The sequence below is a fragment of the Phlebotomus papatasi genome, chromosome 1, assembly GCF_024763615.1.
Source record: "Phlebotomus papatasi isolate M1 chromosome 1, Ppap_2.1, whole genome shotgun sequence".
In the NCBI taxonomy this organism is placed as follows: domain Eukaryota; kingdom Metazoa; phylum Arthropoda; class Insecta; order Diptera; family Psychodidae; genus Phlebotomus; species Phlebotomus papatasi.
Window position 1 is genome coordinate 5063408 of NC_077222.1, and position 19075 is coordinate 5082482.

The 19075-nt window shown below is 35.7% G+C and overlaps 2 protein-coding genes across 6 annotated transcripts in view; both read left to right on the plus strand.

Moving 5' to 3' along the window:
* The first annotated feature begins 2350 nt into the window (after positions 1–2350).
* Positions 2351–13117, plus strand: LOC129798503 (probable ATP-dependent RNA helicase pitchoune). Of its 2 annotated transcripts, none has more exons than XM_055841688.1 (6): positions 2351–2549; positions 2609–2689; positions 2784–2858; positions 3055–4361; positions 8844–9021; positions 12889–13117. In XM_055841688.1, exons 1-6 carry the CDS (start codon positions 2444–2446, stop codon positions 13023–13025), a joined length of 1884 nt encoding a protein of 627 aa, XP_055697663.1. In that variant the 5' UTR covers positions 2351–2443; the 3' UTR covers positions 13026–13117. The 2 variants fall into 2 exon arrangements, with proteins under 2 accessions (XP_055697663.1, XP_055697664.1); XM_055841689.1 differs by having other exon boundaries at positions 2367–2549; positions 2612–2689.
* Positions 13118–14000: 883 nt separating this feature from the next.
* Positions 14001–19075, plus strand: part of LOC129798513 (protein held out wings) — an 82291-nt gene continuing 77216 nt past the window's right edge. For 3 of the 4 annotated variants that reach the window (XM_055841712.1, XM_055841709.1, XM_055841710.1), the window contains exon 1: positions 14007–14764. In XM_055841712.1, the coding sequence (XP_055697687.1) occupies positions 14629–14764 (136 nt within the window). In that variant the 5' untranslated portion in view covers positions 14007–14628. Of the gene's footprint in view, positions 14765–19075 lie in introns of all 4 variants that reach the window. The other variant, XM_055841711.1, reaches the window with a different exon arrangement.

Sequence of the window (19075 nt, forward strand, 5' to 3'; positions counted from 1 at the left end):
ATGAGAGGTTATGCATTTATTATAATTTATAAATCCTCGCAGATGTTGGCCTATGTGGACGACATCAATATCATGGACCGCTCCACACTCGCAATAAAGGAGACCTTCGTCGAAGTAACCGCAGCAGCAGAGGATGGGACTCATTCAGGATTAACGAAAGTAAAACGAGGTACAGTAAAGTTCCTCAAATTTGAGCATTTGGGCAGTATAGTTGAAATTTCTCACTCCTCGAATTTGAACGTAAAAAACGTAACGGAATTCATGTAAAATTCACTTTTCCTAAATTAAGGAAAATAACTTTAGAGAATTACAGTGCCCGCTTCGTTATCCGGATGATTGGGAGACAATTATGACAAATGTCCGCTTCGTAACCCGAATAGATTTTTTGAATTTGTTCAACGTCTCGAAAATATAATACAAGTTTTTTTTGTAGAATTAGAATAAAGGTTTTAGAGAAGATTAAAAAGACTTAGAGAATTCTATGCTATTATACTTCATTTATTAAACAAAAACTTCACAAGATAATTCATTTTCATTGCTGAACACACTTGCATACATGACCTCAAAATTATTTTGATTGTAACCGTCGATAACTTGTCCGGATTAGAGAGCGGGCACTGTATATCAATTATTTTATTGTTTAAATAAACGGAATTTGTTAAGAAAATTAATATAATACAACAATATTGAGTTCAAATTTGAGAAACTCGACTGTACATGGTCACTGGGCGATACAGCATCCAGATCCTGTCAGAAGTCAGAATATCACTTTGGACGAGTGGAATTTTGTTGTGAATGACTTCAAACCTCGGATCGGTACTGAACTGACGACGGGTAATGAAGTCGGAATAGAGGTTAATGAAAAACTGCGCGGTGGAGAGTAGAAGTTACTTTGTACTCTCGTCGATATTTCAATCAAGGAACGTCTCGCGGCCAACAAAGATCAAAATACAGTAGATCTCGCTCAATCGGCTCTTTTTCAATCGGGCGAAAAATTTTGTTGACAATTTTCACATTTAATTATGAAGCTAATTTTCTCAAATTTACTGTAGTTCTTCCTATTTTATCGTGATTTTTATAATTGAGCGCTTTTTGTGGAATTTACAAAGGCTATGACGCCCAAATCTATCGATAAACCGGATGACATTTTGCCCCAAATGCCCAATTGAGAGAGAGTCTACTGCGTATACAGAACCACTACTGAAGCTAGTCATAACGTATGGTTTGGAAACAGTACCGTTGTTCTGCACAGAGAGAAAGCTGCTGATCTTTGAGAAACGGGTCGTACGACGAATCTACGGGCCTTTACATGAGGAAACTGCAGGGAATTCCGAATAAGAATGAACCACGAACTGGAGGAGCTTTTTGGAGAGGCCGACATTGTGGCCTCTATTTGGGCGAGAAGATTGAGCTGGCTCGGTCACATTTATTGAATGCCAGAAGAGAGAATGCCCAGGAAACTATGAGTGAAAGCCGGAGGGGTCAAGGAGGATGGGGCGTTCCCTAACGAGATGGAAAAACATAATGAACGATGTCCTGAAAACCCTGGGGGTGTTGCGACGCCGGCGGTCGCTGGCTTTGGATCCTTTGGATCGTGTGGACTAGAGATGTATTCTGCGAGAGGCCTTCTCTCGTAAAAGGACGTAAGTGGATTGTTAAAAGGAAGTAAGCCAATCCATAGTAGCGACCGCTTGAAGAAGGGAGTTCGCGTCAACTCGCTTAAATTCTCTAAATTTTGTGTGCTTAAATTCTGTGGGGCAATGCAAATTAACAAATTATTTAATTGGGGAATGGACCGGCTTGTGAACAAATAAACTGGGGTGGACTCCAAACTATCTGCGAGGAGCTATTCCTAAACACGTCTGCACTGCACGACGGTCCGCCAAGAAGAGGAGAGAGAAAGTTCTCCCTTTCTACTTGCATGCCTATTCGTTAGTCCTACAAGATACTTGCTTGACAGTCGTCTTCACCCTCAGAGGTTCTGATTCTGATCCTGAGAAGGAGACTATTATCTCGAAAGAGCGGAATTTTGCCAAAGTAGAGCCTTTGTTGCTTATGGCGGGTTTATTGCTTTTACGAACGATTCATCTTGTCACGTATACAGCCTACGTTTAGTTTAGAAAGTCTTGATTACATTCTTGGTCGCATCCACTGTTTCCAGTGCCAGCAATTTGATCATTTCCGGACTTCCTGTAAAAACGTGGTGTGGTGGCTGTATTTGTACGATGTTCAGAAGTTTTAGTCTGAGACAATATCAAGGATATATGTAAAATTTTTTATCGAATCTGTTTGTCCATTCCAATTTATCCATCTCTTCAATTAACGGTCGAGATTCAAATGTTCCCGGATAAGAAATTGTAGGTTTTGCCGTGAGTGGCGCTGTACGCCAAAAACGTGTAGTGTGCGTTGAAACAAAAGTTTTGCTGCATCTTTCCTGGCCAAAATGACCTTCCGGGAGCGTCTGTTGAAGAAGAAAATCCGTCGTCGTGAACAAAAGTACAAGGAGTTCAGGAAGAAGAAGCAAAATGACCCTGAGGAAAGCGAAGAAGGTAAGAAATCTACAGAGATTTTGAAATGTCAAAGAAGCTGAGGGTATTTGCTCTTCCAGAAGTCCCTGAACAGGAGGAATCCACTCCGAAGGTGAAGAAATCCAAGAAGAAGCCATCGCCAATGAAATTCCACGTGGAAGGTAGGATGAAATCCTAAAAATTCCTTGAGAAAATCAATCTATCGTGACATAACCTCAAACAATTCTCACGTGTGTTTTGTTTACACTTTTACAGAAAATCCAGAAGAAATTGTGGAAAATCCTGGCAAGAAGAAAAAGAAGCGGAAAGCAGAAGTCGCGGAAAATGGAGGTAAGTGATCAGAGAATTTGTCAGTGTTAAAATTTCGTGATGACCAAAGGCGAATTTGATGGGAATTCCTTGAGAAAGTTGAGTTCCCGGAATGAAATGTGTCTCGATTCTGAAGCTTCCTGACCAGTTTATTTGCACAATAATTTGCGGGATATGTATAAATAAAGTGTTTTTGGGTATTGTGTCCGTTTGTCAGAGTCTTCATCCGAGGTAACAGTCGAGAAACAAGTAAAGAAGCAAAAGAAAGTGAAAAATGAAACGGTAGAGGAATCTGTAGAAAATAGTGAGCAGGAAATAGATAAAGCCCCAGAATCCACCCCTCAGATTGTCCTAGAGGACACAAATTTTAGTTCCCTGGAGAAGCACGTTTCCCAGGGCACTCTAAAAGCCGTTGAGGATATGGGCTTCACAAAGATGACAGAGATCCAGGCAAAATCCATTCCCCCTTTGCTCCTGGGACGCCACCTAATAGGATCAGCCAAGACAGGTTCTGGCAAGACCCTGGCATTTTTAATTCCAGTCGTTGAATTGATGCACAAATTGAATTTCAAGCCAAGGAATGGAACTGGAGCGATTATAATCTCTCCCACTCGCGAGCTCTGCATGCAGATCTTTGGAGTTCTCACTGAACTCATGGCGAATCATTCCCAGACCTATGGGCTGATAATGGGAGGTGCCAATCGGAAAGTGGAAGCTGAAAAACTCTCCATGGGAATTAATATAATTGTAGCTACTCCGGGAAGGCTTCTGGATCACCTCCAGAATACCCCAGATTTCCTCTACAAGAACCTCACGTGCCTGGTTATCGACGAAGTGGACAGGATCCTGGAAATAGGCTTTGAAATTGAGCTCAAGCAGATTATCTCAATGTTGCCCAAGAATCGGCAAACGATGCTCTTTTCAGCCACTCAAACGGAGAAAACGGATGCCCTCTACAAATTAGCCCTCAAAGGAAATCCCGTCTACGTAGGAGTTGACGATGAAAAGGAAGTAGCCACAGTCTCTGGACTCAATCAAGGTTACGTTGTCTGTCCGTCAGAAAAGAGATTCCTCATGCTGTTCACCTTCCTGAAGAAGAACAGGAAGAAGAAGGTGATGGTATTCTTCAGTTCCTGCATGTCTGTGAGATTCCATCATGATCTGCTGAACTACATCGATCTCCCGGTCAGCTGCATCCATGGGAAGCAGAAGCAGGCCAAAAGAACATCCACATTCTTCCAATTCTGCAATGCCGAGCAGGGAACTCTGCTGTGCACAAATGTAGCTGCCAGAGGACTGGATATCCCCGCTGTGGACTGGATTGTTCAGTTTGATCCTCCAGATGATCCCAAGGAATACATCCACAGAGTGGGCAGAACAGCACGTGGCCTGGGCGGATCAGGGCATGCGGTTTTGCTTCTGAGGCCGGAAGAACTTCAATTCCTCAATTACTTGAAAGAGGCCAAAGTGCCACTCAATGAGTTCGATTTTGCCTGGAACAAAATCGCAGATGTTCAGCTTCAGGTGAGTCCTTTACTTTATCCTTCATATTTTTTTAAACCTTTAACGACGAGACACTTTACGGACTGAAAATCAACAATAAAAATTAAACTGAGAAACATAATCAATAATAAGTCTTACATCTAACCTTGGAAAGTCCAACAGAGACTGATTCGGCGTATTTTGCGCTTCTATGGACGATAAGGACAAAAATAGCCCAAAAATTTAAGTAATTTTTCTGACAATAACAATGAATAATATTTTTCGCTTTAATGAAAAATATTACGTATGAGTATTGTAGTTTTTATTACCAAAAGGATTTTGCTTAAAAAAAATTGGAAGTATAAAAAATAAATAGAATCAATTTTGAATTTGAGAATTTAAAAATTCGTCATTTTTGAGCTTAAATATTTACTACATAGCAAATAGCTAAATACTTGCAAAAAATATTGTACATCCCCTCAACCTTCTACTTTACAATTATGTACAGACATAAGAAAAACAATAACTTTAGGTAGTCAAGAAAAATTATTTTCTTCATGGGACAACGGTGTTCCAATCGTCCTTAAAGGGTTAGATTCCTATTTCCATGCCATTTCCTATGTTTCCCATATGTTTCTAACCGAAAAAACTTTTGAGTTTATTAGCTGTTTTCTGTCATTGTAGAATGAATTAGCAAAAAATACTAATACAAAATAAAAGCCAATTTAATAACGAAGAGGCAACCGAAAACCCTAAATTGGCAACCTACGTAGTTTTGGAGATATCTCGTGAAATGTGTACGAAAACAGGGATAAAATTACACTAAAACCAGTCGCATTTTTCAGAGCCAATGTCACCCCCTGTCTATTTCCATGAACTATAAAAAAAAAACATAAAAAATGAAGATTAAAAAAAAAATGAGTGGCAAAGTACTTTCGCATCATTTACCGTTTATCGGTACTTAACCGATTTAAACCGATTTGTAAATCACTCAAAAAATCCCCCAAAATAATTTTAAGGGTAATAAAATTGATTTTCTTGAGAAAAATTACTTATCGGTTCATTTACGGTTCATTTCCGATTCAGAACTGATTTAAACCTATCTGTAAAATTACTCAAAACATTGCCCAAAATACACATCAAGAGTAATATAATTGAATTTCGAATAGAAATTAGTTTTCGGTTATGAAACGGGTCATTACCGGTTCCAAACCGATTGGAACCGGTTTAGTTTTATAGGAAATTCCAAGACCTTTCCAACGAGCCGAAGCATGACCCCATTCGCTTGATAAATGCGCTCTCTGGAGCCTTTTTTTAGCTTTTGGACTTGAAAAACCGAAATGTCCTCCTGGATAATGTCTAAAAAAATATCCAAAAATGGTGAATTAAAACCACATGACACATTTTCAAGCAGTATCCCAAACAAAACGGTTTTGGAGGGGAAGGCGAAGCGTAAAGGGGAAATCAGGGGCATCGATTCTTGAGAGAGAAATGATATATGATATGATATGATGAGATGATAAATAGCTTGCCAAGTTTCTAAACAATCCTTCTGAAAAGAGAGTAACAAAAAAAGTCAATTAGTATTGAAAATATCGCACTTCAAACTTGGAACATTGATGCTTATGAGCACCCTGTACAAAATAATGAGCCCTTACCCTATATACTGCTGTCTCTGTGGAATTCGAGCAGTAAAAATAGTGAAATATACTGTGTGCAAAATTGAAGATTCTTTTACATAAAATATTTCTTGTAATTTAACCAACCTTTTCAGATCACGCATAAAATTCAATTATTCTTAATTTAATTTTAAATTTTACTATAAAAAAAATTTTTTTTGGATACAAAATTAGTGTTCAAGAAAATATTTGTTTCCTAATTTTTACAGGATTTCTTGAGTAAAAATAAAATTTTGTGTTCAAGGATTAAAATTCTACATAGTCAAAAATATCCTTAGCTATTTTCTAATGTCCACCGATGATGACAGCCGGATGGACGAATAAACACACGTTGTGACACAAATCCTTTCAGAAATCGCGTGATATGTGATAAATTTAGGTTTCCGGTTTCTCTCAAAATTTCTTTGGGCGAAATTTTGAGAGGTTAAAAAATACTACGATTATCCTGTGAAAATGGGAAAGTTCATTTTTAACCTAGGAGTGCTGGGAGTTGAGTTTTACAACCATTATTAGTAAGAATAAGTTGATAAATTCTATGTGATTTCCAAAAAACGAAATGATAATCGTTGTAAAATTCAAGTTTCTGTAGAGAAGTGCCCTTTTTTGCTGCAGGTAATCGTTTGAAAAAATACTACGATAATTGTGTTATTCTCAACATAATCTTAGCAATTTCCTTAACTACGAAATATTACTATGATGATCATCTGTAATAAAAATAACAGTATTATCTTAGTAATATTACTTACGATTATCCTAGCAAAAAAGCTATTTTCTCAAGAGTTGAGTTTTACAAAGATTATCGTTTGAAGTTAGTTTATTATAGTAAAAATATTTTGAAATATTCTTGTTTCATTCAAAAAAATATACTTTAATCAATTTAATATTCAACCAAAAAACAACATCAAAGGATAATCGTTGTAAAATCCATCTTTCATCTGTAAAATGAATTTTTTACTGCGATAATCGTTGGATAATAATGATCGTCTGTAATAAGAACAACAGTGTTATCGTGGTAATATTCCTGACGATTATCCCAGCAAAAAGCTATTTTTTTCAAGAGTTGAATTTTACAACGATTATCGTGTGAAGTTAGTTTATTATAATAAAAATATTTTGAAATATTCTTATTTCATTCCAAAAAAATATACTTTAATCATTTTAATATTCAACCACAAAACAACTTCAAAGGATAATCGTTGTAATATTTATCTTTCATCTATAAAATGAACTTTTTACTACGATAATTGTTGGATAATAATGATCGTCTGTAATAAGAACAATAGTATTATTGTGGTAATATTCCTGACGATTGTCCTAAAAAAAAGCTATTTTTTAAGAGTTGAATTTTACAAAGATTATAGTTTGAAGTTAATTTATTTAAGTAAAAATATTTTGAAATATTCTTGTTTCATTTCCAAAAAATATACTTTAATCATTTTAATATTCAACAAAAAAGCATCTTCAATGGATAATCGTAGTAAAATTTATTTTTCATCTGTAAAATGAACTTTACTACGATAATTGTTGGATAATAATGATCGTCTGTAATAAGAACAACAGTATTATCGTGGTAATATTCCTGATGATTATCCTAGAAAAAAGCTATTTTTTCAAGAGTTGAATTTTACAACGATTATCGTTTGAAGTTAAAATATTAAAAAAAATATTCTAGTTTAATTCAGAAAAAATGCTTTGATCATTTTAATATTGAACCAAAAAGAAAAACAATTTCAAATGATAATCGTTGCAAAATACATCTTTCATCTGTTAAATTATATTTTTACTACGATTATCCTTCAAAATATTACAACGACAATCATGCATATTACTCCCCTTACACAAGATAATTATAGTAACTGGTTTCGCGGTGAAAGATTACTACGATTATCGTTGTATTTTTGTGAATTCACATGAGAAAAGTTCGACTTATTCTTCTAAAACATAAAATGTAGGATATTTCTTAGTTAATTTATTTTATTAAGTTATTACTTGATCAAAGTATCCCAGCTTTGCAGAATGCTCGCAAACGTGAATCTGATCAACGGGTTCATTAAAAAAAACATTACCGGTTCATTACCGATTTATAGTCAGGAATTCAAAGACCTTTCCAATTTATTCAAACTTGTCCAAATCGGTTGAGAATTATACGCTTATTCGATCTGTTTAATCTTTAATCTTGAAAAATTGAGTAATAAAATAAATGGTTGAATCGAAGTTGCTAATCTCACAGTGAATACACCGCATGAGAAAATGTTTTCGCCTTGTCGAATGGGTTTTCTGGCACTGTGCCCAGGGTAAGAGAAGGTGTTTGTGTATGTTCTGCAGCCGACCGGATAGAGTCACCCAATTCTGGTGTCTTCCGTTTGACGGATGACTTATTTAAAATAGACACTGTCTCTTACTTAGATACTACTCTCACACCTGGGTAAAAAAACACTAAATTCTGCCCACGAGAGTAAGTGAGAGAGATTAAAAAAAATGTCCTCAAGAATAATATCACGGTGATTGGGATGACTTCAGTTGTGCTGACCAGATGTTTTTCCAGGAGCTCACAGTGATTGAATCACTTGCTGCACATTGCGAAGAAAAATGCGGAGGTGGGTCAAGTTGTCGGCAACTTCTTGCCATCCGTGCTCCGAGTGCTTTTCATGGCAATTCTGGGGGCGTTTTTTGATGTCGTCATCCACGTGTATGAAAAACTCTCTTTCCTGGGCGACCATCTGATGAGATTTCACGGCAATTTATCGCTCTTGACTGTCGAATGGGATTATTTTTCTCCCAAAAAATGTTTCTCCACCGTTGAAATTCAATATTTCATCCCGAATATTTCTTGTCCAAATTGCAGCTTGAACATTTGATTGGGAAGAACTATCATCTGAATCAGGCGGCTAAGGAAGCCTTCAAGGCATACGTGAGGGCATACGATGCACACCAGCTGAAGACAGTGTTCGATGTCTCAACGCTGGACTTGAAAGGTGTTGCAAAGAGCTTTGGTTTCCTAACACCGCCTTTTGTGGATTTGAGTGAGTACCAGACTTCTCTTTTTCTTTTTTGCTAGAAAAATGGAGCTCTTTATTTTCCAGATGGGTGAAAAATTTAGTGAAAATACTGATTTTTTTCTTGCATTGATTATTTCTTTGATTTTCCAGGGAGATTTTATTTTAAAAAGCCACAAATTTTCATATTTAAACCCATTGTTTTCCTATTAATCTATTATTATCCCTCTATTTCCGCTAATTTATTGCCAATCCCATAAATTTATCAATTATCCATCAATGGAGTGGATTTATCGAAAAGATCACCTCGCATTGCAATCCCACGCAAAACATGATCACTTCTGTCTGACCAAAAGATCCAAGTTCTAGAAGGAAAGCAATGACAATGGAAAATTCGCAGACTGCTATTTAGAACTCATAAGTCTTTTTTTACAATTTTTTAAAGAAATTTTCTGACTAGGACAGAATAAACATAATTCAAATTACAAAAGGAATTCAATTCAACGAATTTGAACCGATTTGAGGTATTTCAGCGATTTTTTAATGAGTCACAATAATTCCCGATTTGAGACCTTGATTCGATATATTTTATTAAAAACAAAATAACTGAAGGAAAACCGTTAAATATTCGAAATTACGAGTATTTCGAAATCTTCGAAATGTACCCATTGATCCCAAACAGAAGTAGATTTTGGTTCTCCAATAGTGTCTTGGATAAAAGGTAAATGGAACTCTATTTGCACAAAAAGTCGTTGAAGTTCGAAGAATTCAAATTCAATTTCGAATTTTCATACTAAATTTTCGAACAAGTTGGGAAAAATTTATCAAATATCACACTAAAAAGCTGGCAAAAGGGTTACTCAGTGATTATGGAGTAATTAAGTAATGGGACAAGAACAGCAAGCGTCGTTGTTCTGCTTTTGTCCTCACAACAATGTGAAGACCGTCACATTTTGACACTTGAGCACTTCGAAATTCGAACAGGATGTAACTTCCGCCACCTTACGAAAGTATTAAGAAGTAAGAAAGTCTCTTTTTTGGATCTTCAAATAGATTTTCGAATTTTTCAAGTTCTACTTCTCTATGGAAAGATTGGCTTTGTTCAATTTCGAAGAGAAAAGCGTACTCCAAAGCCCAAGCTAAACCTTTTCGAAAATCGACTGGAAGGACTGGAAGTCTAAAATGCAAGTTGTAGTATTTGCCGCTTGTCCGCTAGCTGTTCTTCCATTTTGAATTTTCAGCATAAGGTTTGTGTCTAGGAAAATCTGTTCTCATGATTCATTTCTAAGATTAAATCTCCCTACGATCTGTTTCCTCCCTATGTGTGACTTGGCTAAAATAGAAAATCAAGGAAAAAAAAATTAAAAAAAAAGTTATAGGAAAGATTTTTTTTTAAATGTGTTTGGAAGAAAGAAAAAGAAAAGCAGAGGCAATAGAGTACTTATCCTCTGTACAAAATACGCTTCACTGAAGGATTTCGTATTACCGTTTTCACTAAATTAAGAAATTATATATCTTAGACTTTTTTCTCATAATATCTTTGCTTATTGGCTGATTCTAAAGAGCACGGATTCCAATATAAAACTATTTTTGAAGGGATTTTATGCATCAAATCATTGGCAAAATTGATGCTAAATGAAGCCCAATGGAGATTTCTTATTCGAAAAGGAGATTTCGAATTACAATACCCTTGTTTAAATGAATCTGCTTTATCTGTTTAAATAATCAATGCACATTTTGCATTGATTATTAATTTTTTAATTGAAATACCAAGAATTCGTGAAAAAGTTCATAAAATATCATAAATATTGAAAATAGTAGAAGTTGGTAAATGTTCGAATAGCTTTGGCTTGGCGTTATTCCAGAATTTATGTCTTTGAAAATTTCTTTTCAATTTTTTTACTTAGGGTAGTTGTATTAAGTCTAGTTCTATTGGTTCAATAATAAATCAAAAACAAAAAAATGTTAAATTATTATTATTAAACTTTTAAGGCTTTGTTGAAAACGTCAAAATATTCAGAAAAATATAAAAGTAAAAAATATTGAAAATACAAATATTTTATCAAAATGTCAGGTTTGGAACTTTGATAGATTTTCGAAAAGAATTTCGAAAATTTATCGAAATAAGCAGGGTAAGTGTACCAAATTCCGGCCAGCTTGCAATTTCAGCCACTTCTTTTGTTCCTCAAATTTCCATGAATTTTTAGTTTTTGCGTACTCTAGGAATTATACAATGCAAAAATTAAAAAAAAAAACAAATAATCTCGCTTCGATGAACGAGGCGATGTGAAAAAGATTGGAAGAATTCCGGAAGGGCAAGGAACCATAAAAAACAAGGTGGCCGAAATGTACCACCAAAGCTGTGTCTATATTTTTATTCATTTTAAAATGTATTAAGAATGATTTTAGAGAAAACAAAGACGATAAACTATCTACAAGGTTCCAAGCAACGCTCCTCAACGGCGTTATCACACTTGCACATTAAAATTTTAATGTGATTCACATTAATTGTCGCTTGTGAGCGTCCAAATATTTTATTAGTGTCTTTGAGTCACTTAATATTTGGGGTTTTTCTATATATTGATAAAAAAGTGAACTGGCTTGCAAAAATAAGTTTAAATTTACCTAAGGCATAAATATTTTTCACATTAAAAAATTAAAGAGAAAATCGCATTAATTTTTCGCATTAATGCTATAAATCAATTTATATCAAATTTTGCGGGCCAAGTCTACCTTCTTATGAACAAATAGATCAAATTTTGAATATAAAATGATTCAAACACACAAATTACACATTTGGACTCTCACCAGCGACAATTAATGTGAATCATATTAAAATTTTAATGTGCAAGTGTGATAACACAGTAAAAAGAAGTAACAAGAAATTGAATTTGTATTAAATGCAAGCAAAATTTTCAGCAATTTCGATTGAAATCTTAGAAAAATATTCATGTTTATTTTACTGCAAGGCTTCCTAGTATAATAGTTTTCGAACTTAGGATTGTTTCTAGGCGTTCTACGTTCACATGCGTACGAATTCGTAAGTTATTCATGTGACAAATTCACGGCGTGTAGATAGTCTTTTGGAAGCGTTTTGTGAAGCTTCACATAAAAAGTCATGTGAAACACTTACAGCCTCTAAGAATTTACATGATAGCTTTTTTAAATGCTACACAATACGCTTATTAAAGACGATCTGAGAACGGTAAATTTCTTTGGTGAATAAAGGTGCTATTCCAATGAAAAATGAACATGTTGTTTTTAGCACTTTACTGTTCTCAAGTGCATCTGCATTATTGACTTTCTTTGTGTTGGTTCCTATCAAAACTGTTTGGTGGTAATAGTACCATAACTCGCCATTTCAGAGTTCATACCCTGGACTAATGATTTCCAATGAAAAATTAATACGGGAAATCTTTCTTCGGAACATTTCAGCTGAGGTGCATTATTTTAGCACATGACTGTTCTCAAGTGATTCTGCATTACCGAATTCTCTCTGTGTTGGTTTCTGTCTCGACTGCCGAACCACCACACAGTCGTGGCAGGAACCTACGTAAGAAAAGTCGATAATGCAGAAGCACTTGAGAACAGTCATGTACTAAAAAAAAATATTGAGGAATTAGCAGCAGTTAAAGTAAATTTCCATCCTCTTCTTTCGTTTGATGACGGGAGGGGGTCATTGAAGGCCCTACGTCGATATCTCCAGCCGTTTAGTTTCTGAAGTTATTAAGAAACGGTAGAAACTCCTATTCTTGGAGGGTTCGAGCAATAAAATAAGGAAATATCACAGATTAATTTTTGCAATGAAGAGAACTCCATATTTCTTGCAAATTTATTATTTTTGGAAACAGCGTGAGTCACGGAAAAAAAATGTTTTTTGGATGCTTTTTGCAGACATCAACATCAAGAGACAGAGACCCGAGAAGAGAACTGGAGGAGGTGGCTACGGCGCACTAAAAGCAATGAATGCCAGCCAGAAGAAGACCAAGAAGGTGTACAGAGAGGCTGAGGGTCAGAAGACAAGAGGATGATGATCAGGGAATTGATCCTCAGGAGAATGGATTTGAGAAAAATGAAGAAGTAAAATAAAAAAAAAATAAAAGAAATTCTTCTATTTATAAAAGATGATGGAATCATCGAATGCCTTTTTCGTCACTTGAATCTCTTTTGGGCTGTAATGTGGCTTTCTGGTTATTCGCCTTAATTAGCAAATAATGACTGTGGGATCCCACACTCTGCAAGAACAGCTAAATATTTTGGATTTGGTGAGGGAGAGAAGTTTCTGTGACGAGATATTGCTCAAAAATCGTGTATTTTTCTATATGGAAAGTTGACGCTGTAAAAGTTGCCCTTTTTCGTCAACAACGCCTCTTCAATGACCATATTTTTTTCACCATTCCATCTCTGGGGAACTTGGAGAGCAATATTTTTTATCTAATTATTAGTTTTTTTTTGTTGTGTCTCCCAAAAGCCCACACAATTCTAATTGATATTCCATTGAGAAATGTTACCAATTGATTTGTTGATGAAATTTTAGGTGAATTTCACTCTCGAAGGGGGGGCACGATGGGTCAGATGAGGAGTTGGAGAGAGTGATTTGGGAATGAAGATGAGATGCAGGCAGGAAAAACACCTGGGATGATGGAAAACATGGTAAAAAATCATGATATTCATTGATAAATCGATTGGTGATGAATGAAATGCAATTTCGTGTGGGTTTTCCGCCGACCACGCATTTTAGGCTGCACAGATATCTTTTATTGGTCGATTTCCCCTTCGATTGTGCCTGAAATACCAATAAATTCCTCAGGTTTCTTATCATCTGAAGGGAATTTGATAAGGCACGTGAGTTTTGATTGGTGATTTTGGCGCCAAACGATTGCTAATCGGTTTTATCAAAGTGGGATAAGTAGGGGAAAAAAGGTTGGATAATGGAAAGAAGAGGGGAAAAAGTGAGATAAAAAAGTTAGAGGGGCATCTAGGCGGCCATTTTACTTGATCAGTTTCGATCAGTTTCTCCGTGACTTTCCTCAAGTGTAGATCGCGCACGGAATTTTTTGGCCAGGACTTTTTTTTGTCATTTGAATTCCATTGTACATCCAAATCCTCACCATCTGCTCGAAAAAAGTCATCGTGCAGAGGCACAGTGCAGTGAAAAGTGTTGTAAAAGTCGTGAGCAAGGTGCATTTTTAGCGAGATTTCGCATTACCAATTGATTTGTCAAAAAAAAACGGAGCATTTTTCCGGATGATTTTTCACACATTTCCGGGGACTAAATACCAATAGACTCTCAAGTGATTTGAACATAGGGAACTGGGGAAGAATCTCAAGAAGTTTTCCAGGGTGATATTTGTGGGAATTTAGCCTGTTTTTCTTGTCTGAAGCCAGCCATTTGAAAGACCACACACACACATCCAACCATCATCCCAAGAGAAGAGATCTCTCCCAAAAAGAAGTCCGGGAAAGATCTTCCGACAGTCACAAAACATTTTTTGGTGGATCGCAATAGAGATCATTGAGAAAAAGACAAAGGGATCTTGAATCTGCAATATTATCCCCCCAAGGAAGTCTGTCTCCCAAGAGGGAAGAACATCCAGCACAATATCTCAGCAAAAGAGAAGAAAAATTGACACAATGAATACTGATAACAACAATACGCAGCAGAGCACCCAGAGCATAGCTGATTACTTGGCACAGCTGCTCAAAGACAGAAAACAATTGGCAGCCTTCCCGAATGTCTTCAATCATGTGGAGCGTCTTCTGGACGAAGGTAAGTCTCATGCATTCCCTCTCATGCCTCCCAGTATGGTCCATTTTTGGGTCACCAAAATTTTGATGGAGAAAGATGCCACCAGACACTCTCAAAACGACAAAAAAATCCAGATAAACTCCTTAAAAAAATAAGCAAAGAGATAATTCGTAGAAAGATTAGATTCTCAAGAATTGTTAGATTATTTTGAATAAAAAAAGCAAAAGCAGATACTTTCCGATAAAGCATAAAATCATTGCAAAAACCTCAAGTAATCTTGCTGACAATCGCACTGCGATCGGGAGTGCATTAAGGTGGAAACACATTAACACAAAAATATTATGATGGCATAGACATGTGACTGCATTAGCTGTTTTATCTTTTCTTGCAGTTGAGGAACTGCTATAAAATCGATTTATTTTGAATTATGAAACCTTGGTGAATATTTAGTTAAAAGTTAGTTTTTATTCCCTGGAAACAAAAAAAAAACAATTTTCTAGCAGTTTGTTCTTATACAGTAGAGTTCCTCAAATTTGAAAAATATTTCCAAAACGTATCGGAATTGATGTTAAATGCACTTTCCTTAAATGAAGAAAAGATACTTTAGAGAATATATCAATGTAATTTATTGTGAAAAATAAGGATTTCACTTCATTTTAAGTTACTGAATAATTGCTAGAAAAATCAACAAACATCCATTTCCGATCAATGTTTAAAATTTTATGGAAAAAAAAGCAAGAACAATATTTATATGCTCATTCTGCGAATCACAATAATTTTTAATTAATTTACACTGAATGTTTTTATTATCGCTTAGGAAAAAAACACACATTTTTCTATATTTTCTTATCTTGACTGAGAACTATAACGCAGTTTTCTAGCATTTGGATCTCCTGGTCATGAGAATTTCAAAAATAAAATTATTTTCGCGGATTTGGCCGGAGATTACGACGGCAGGGACGATAAACAATTGCCAAGAATTAAACTCAACAACACTTTATTTACTTCACTTATTTGACAGTAAATGTCGGGAATCTCGTGCAGCTGAAAAGCCCACAGAGGGACTTTGCGCTCTAAACTGATCGGGTGAAAATATGTGCAAGTAGGATAGTTGCTGCACTTATTCACTCACTCGAGCGCGGATGATAAAGCCAAGCTCAAACTTAAATGATAAGAGCACACATACTCGACTTACTTCGCTGCGAGTATGTGTTGTTCGCATGAAGTATAGGGGTAACTTCAAAATTTTCTAATGCACGACTCTCATTCTCTAAAGAGTGTCGTACAGCATCCCCTAGGCAGAGTATGCCTCAAAGCAGGTTCGCAATATTATTATCTTTTAATTCCTATTGATCCAAATATTTTAAACTTAAATTCCCGAATAAACGAAAATCTGCAAGAGAATTTGACACGCTTTTTCCAATGGACAAGTTACAATATGCTTCAAATTCTCTTACACTAGAATTTTATCGCTGCTATTTCAAAGGAAAAATCAAATTTTCTTTAAGTTCTAACCTGCTTGACCTGTTTAAAAACTGTAAAAAATTCTAGCAGTATTGATTATTTTTTATTTTCTTAGATTTATTTTTTTTCATATCGTTTTATAAATTGGCATTGGTAAGAATTCTCTAAATCTGTGAGAGCTTCACTTAGTGATTGAGATATTGAGAACTTTATGAGCTTCCCTTCACAACTGCTAGAAAAGTTGTAGTAGACTCTCGCTAATTCGACTTTTTTAAGATCGGGCAGCAGTTACATTTGAAAAAGGTAACTTTGTGTCAAGCGAAGAGAGAAGTGTTTAAAGTTTTCCATCACGTTTAAGATTTTCACCAAAATTTTAACTTACTTGACAAATACTAGAATTAGGCAGGATGTAGTGTTCTTATTCAAGCTGAATATGGAAGGTTTTTTTTCTCTGGCTTCGTCGAGTGAAAAACCGACAAGTGATATACATAACTACAAAGTGAATATTTCACATGAATCTATCACAAGTTTCAGAATTCAATTCAATTTATTTTATTGGAAAATAATAGGACAATCTGTCCTCTATACAATTAGTATAACTTCATATTCATGGTAAGTTTTAAACTAAAAAAAGTAAGTAAAACTCATGTGGGATACGAGGAGCGCGCAGCACCAACAAATCTAAGTATAAGCTCCCTCTTCCGCTCGCGAGGTAAATTATTCCAAAGAACGATTCCCTCAACAAATAGGGAGTCGCGGAGAATGCGACATCCTGAACGGGGCACACGGAGACACGAAGCCCTAGTTGATGATCCAGTCATCACAAGTTCCGCAAGATACCGTGGCATACCAGAATCACTTTTGCTATGATTTTAATGGGTCATTCACAAATTTAGACAGGTGATCACTTAACAGAGTTTCAGAATTTCCCCCATTTGTCTTATAGTTTGTTTCCATTATTATAATTTGACAAAAGCAAATGTTCTTGCAGTATAGTACATTAGGTCTTGCAGTTAATTGCATGAATTTTTTTTTCAAAAATTTTGGTCTAGCAGTGCGAATTTCTTTTTGCTTTAAATTTGTTCTTCTGTTGTCAAAAAACCCGTGTTTTCTAGCAGATAGTTGCTTAAAATTCAAACGTCAGGCAAGCCAAAAGTAATCTTGATATTCTGGTATTTTCTTCTATTTTGAAAACAGGTTTTGTCATATTCACAAGAAAAATTTCCCAAAGGATGTTCTTCCATACGGAATGGAGAAAAGTTTTTTTTTCAAATCAGCGATCAAAAAGATCTTGCTAAAAGTTTGTCAAAAAGATGTAACTTTTAAGAAGATTTTAACAAGATCCATTTGGCCGATAAACAAAACTTTTAACTTTTCAGAGTAGCTATCACAAAGTATCTGTGAATTACAATTTTATTGTAGTTGATCACTTGAATTTTGCTAGAATACTGCTATAAACAGGGGCCTCTCGACATTTCGTTTTTTAATACGTTTTTGCATAGAGGCACTGAAGAGTATTGGCAAGTTTTTTCCTAAAGAGAATTGACTTATCAGTCTGATATATTTCGAAATTGTGCATTAAAAGCTATCTAAAAATACATATTTCATAATGCTCGCCGAAATAATACAAGAACTACAAGGACATTTCTTGAAGTCGCGGTGCAATATCTGCAACATTTTTACAAGGAAAAGTGAAAAATATCTTCACTTTTTATTAGGCTTGATGGGCCCCTGGCTAGTTTTCTTAGCTTTCACTTCAATTTATTGCTCTTATGCCATTCTCAAGCTGCAATAAACTTCGCTTTAGTTCAAATGCGGAGTTTTCAACTACCATAAAACTGCTAGAAAATTTTATTTTCTTGCAAATCTTTATTCAAATGATACATTCTTTTTTTCAATGAAAGAATATGTGTATATCAGTCATTTTTGCTATTAATTTCTTTAATATCGGTGAGAACAGGGTATTCTATGTCTGTGTCAGTGTGTTTCCACCTTAAACTTTCGAAAGAGGAGACCCAAAAAATTCACCCAATTCAGAGGGAATTGACCAGCAAATTTGGCACATTTTTCCGCACCGTTATGTGTGTTTTTTTTTAATGCTGTGTGTACACGCATTCAATTGACTCCCAGAGGAATTGATAAAGTCTCTCACCCTCAGGGTAATCCTCAAGTACTCTAAAATATTCAATAGACAGGGTGATTGAGATAGGGGAAGGGCTAAAAGTCTTTTTCCTACCAGCATTTCACTCAACAATCTAGAGCTATTTCGAGAGTGTGCACATTTTTGTGATTTTAGAGTTCACCAGACCATCATCATTAGGGGAATGGGAGGGATGGCAGACGGCAGAGTCATGGCCCTTTTTATTTATTGCCCTTTCCTGGGTAAATAAGCATGCAAGAATGAAAAAAAAAGAAATGTGCCTGAAACCCTCCTGAGGGATTGTTTTTTTTTTTTGGTAGAAATTTTTGAGGCTGTTCTCGAAGAGGTCAGTCAATTTTCACCCAGATGGACCCAGAAAAATGTCTTGAACGTTTTCAGACCCAAGACATTCAAGAGTTTCTGATGGTGTCCCAAGAAGAAGACCTAAACTTGTTTTCAATGCAATCTCAAGAGCTTTTTTTTCCATCACTCGGGCAATTTCCTGAGGAATTTCTTGTGTGATCTTGTGTTGGATGATCACAACGAGACCATGGTCTGGGTAAAAAAAAAAGTGTACTCTCTTTGACATCTCTCTCTCTTCTCCATATATCCTCGCGGAACATGCAATCTGCAATTGTCATGGTTAAGCACTAATCACACCTCAGGATCGATGATTTTTCGCGCAAGATCAACGCCAAAGATCAGCCCTGGAGATCACTCACGATCAT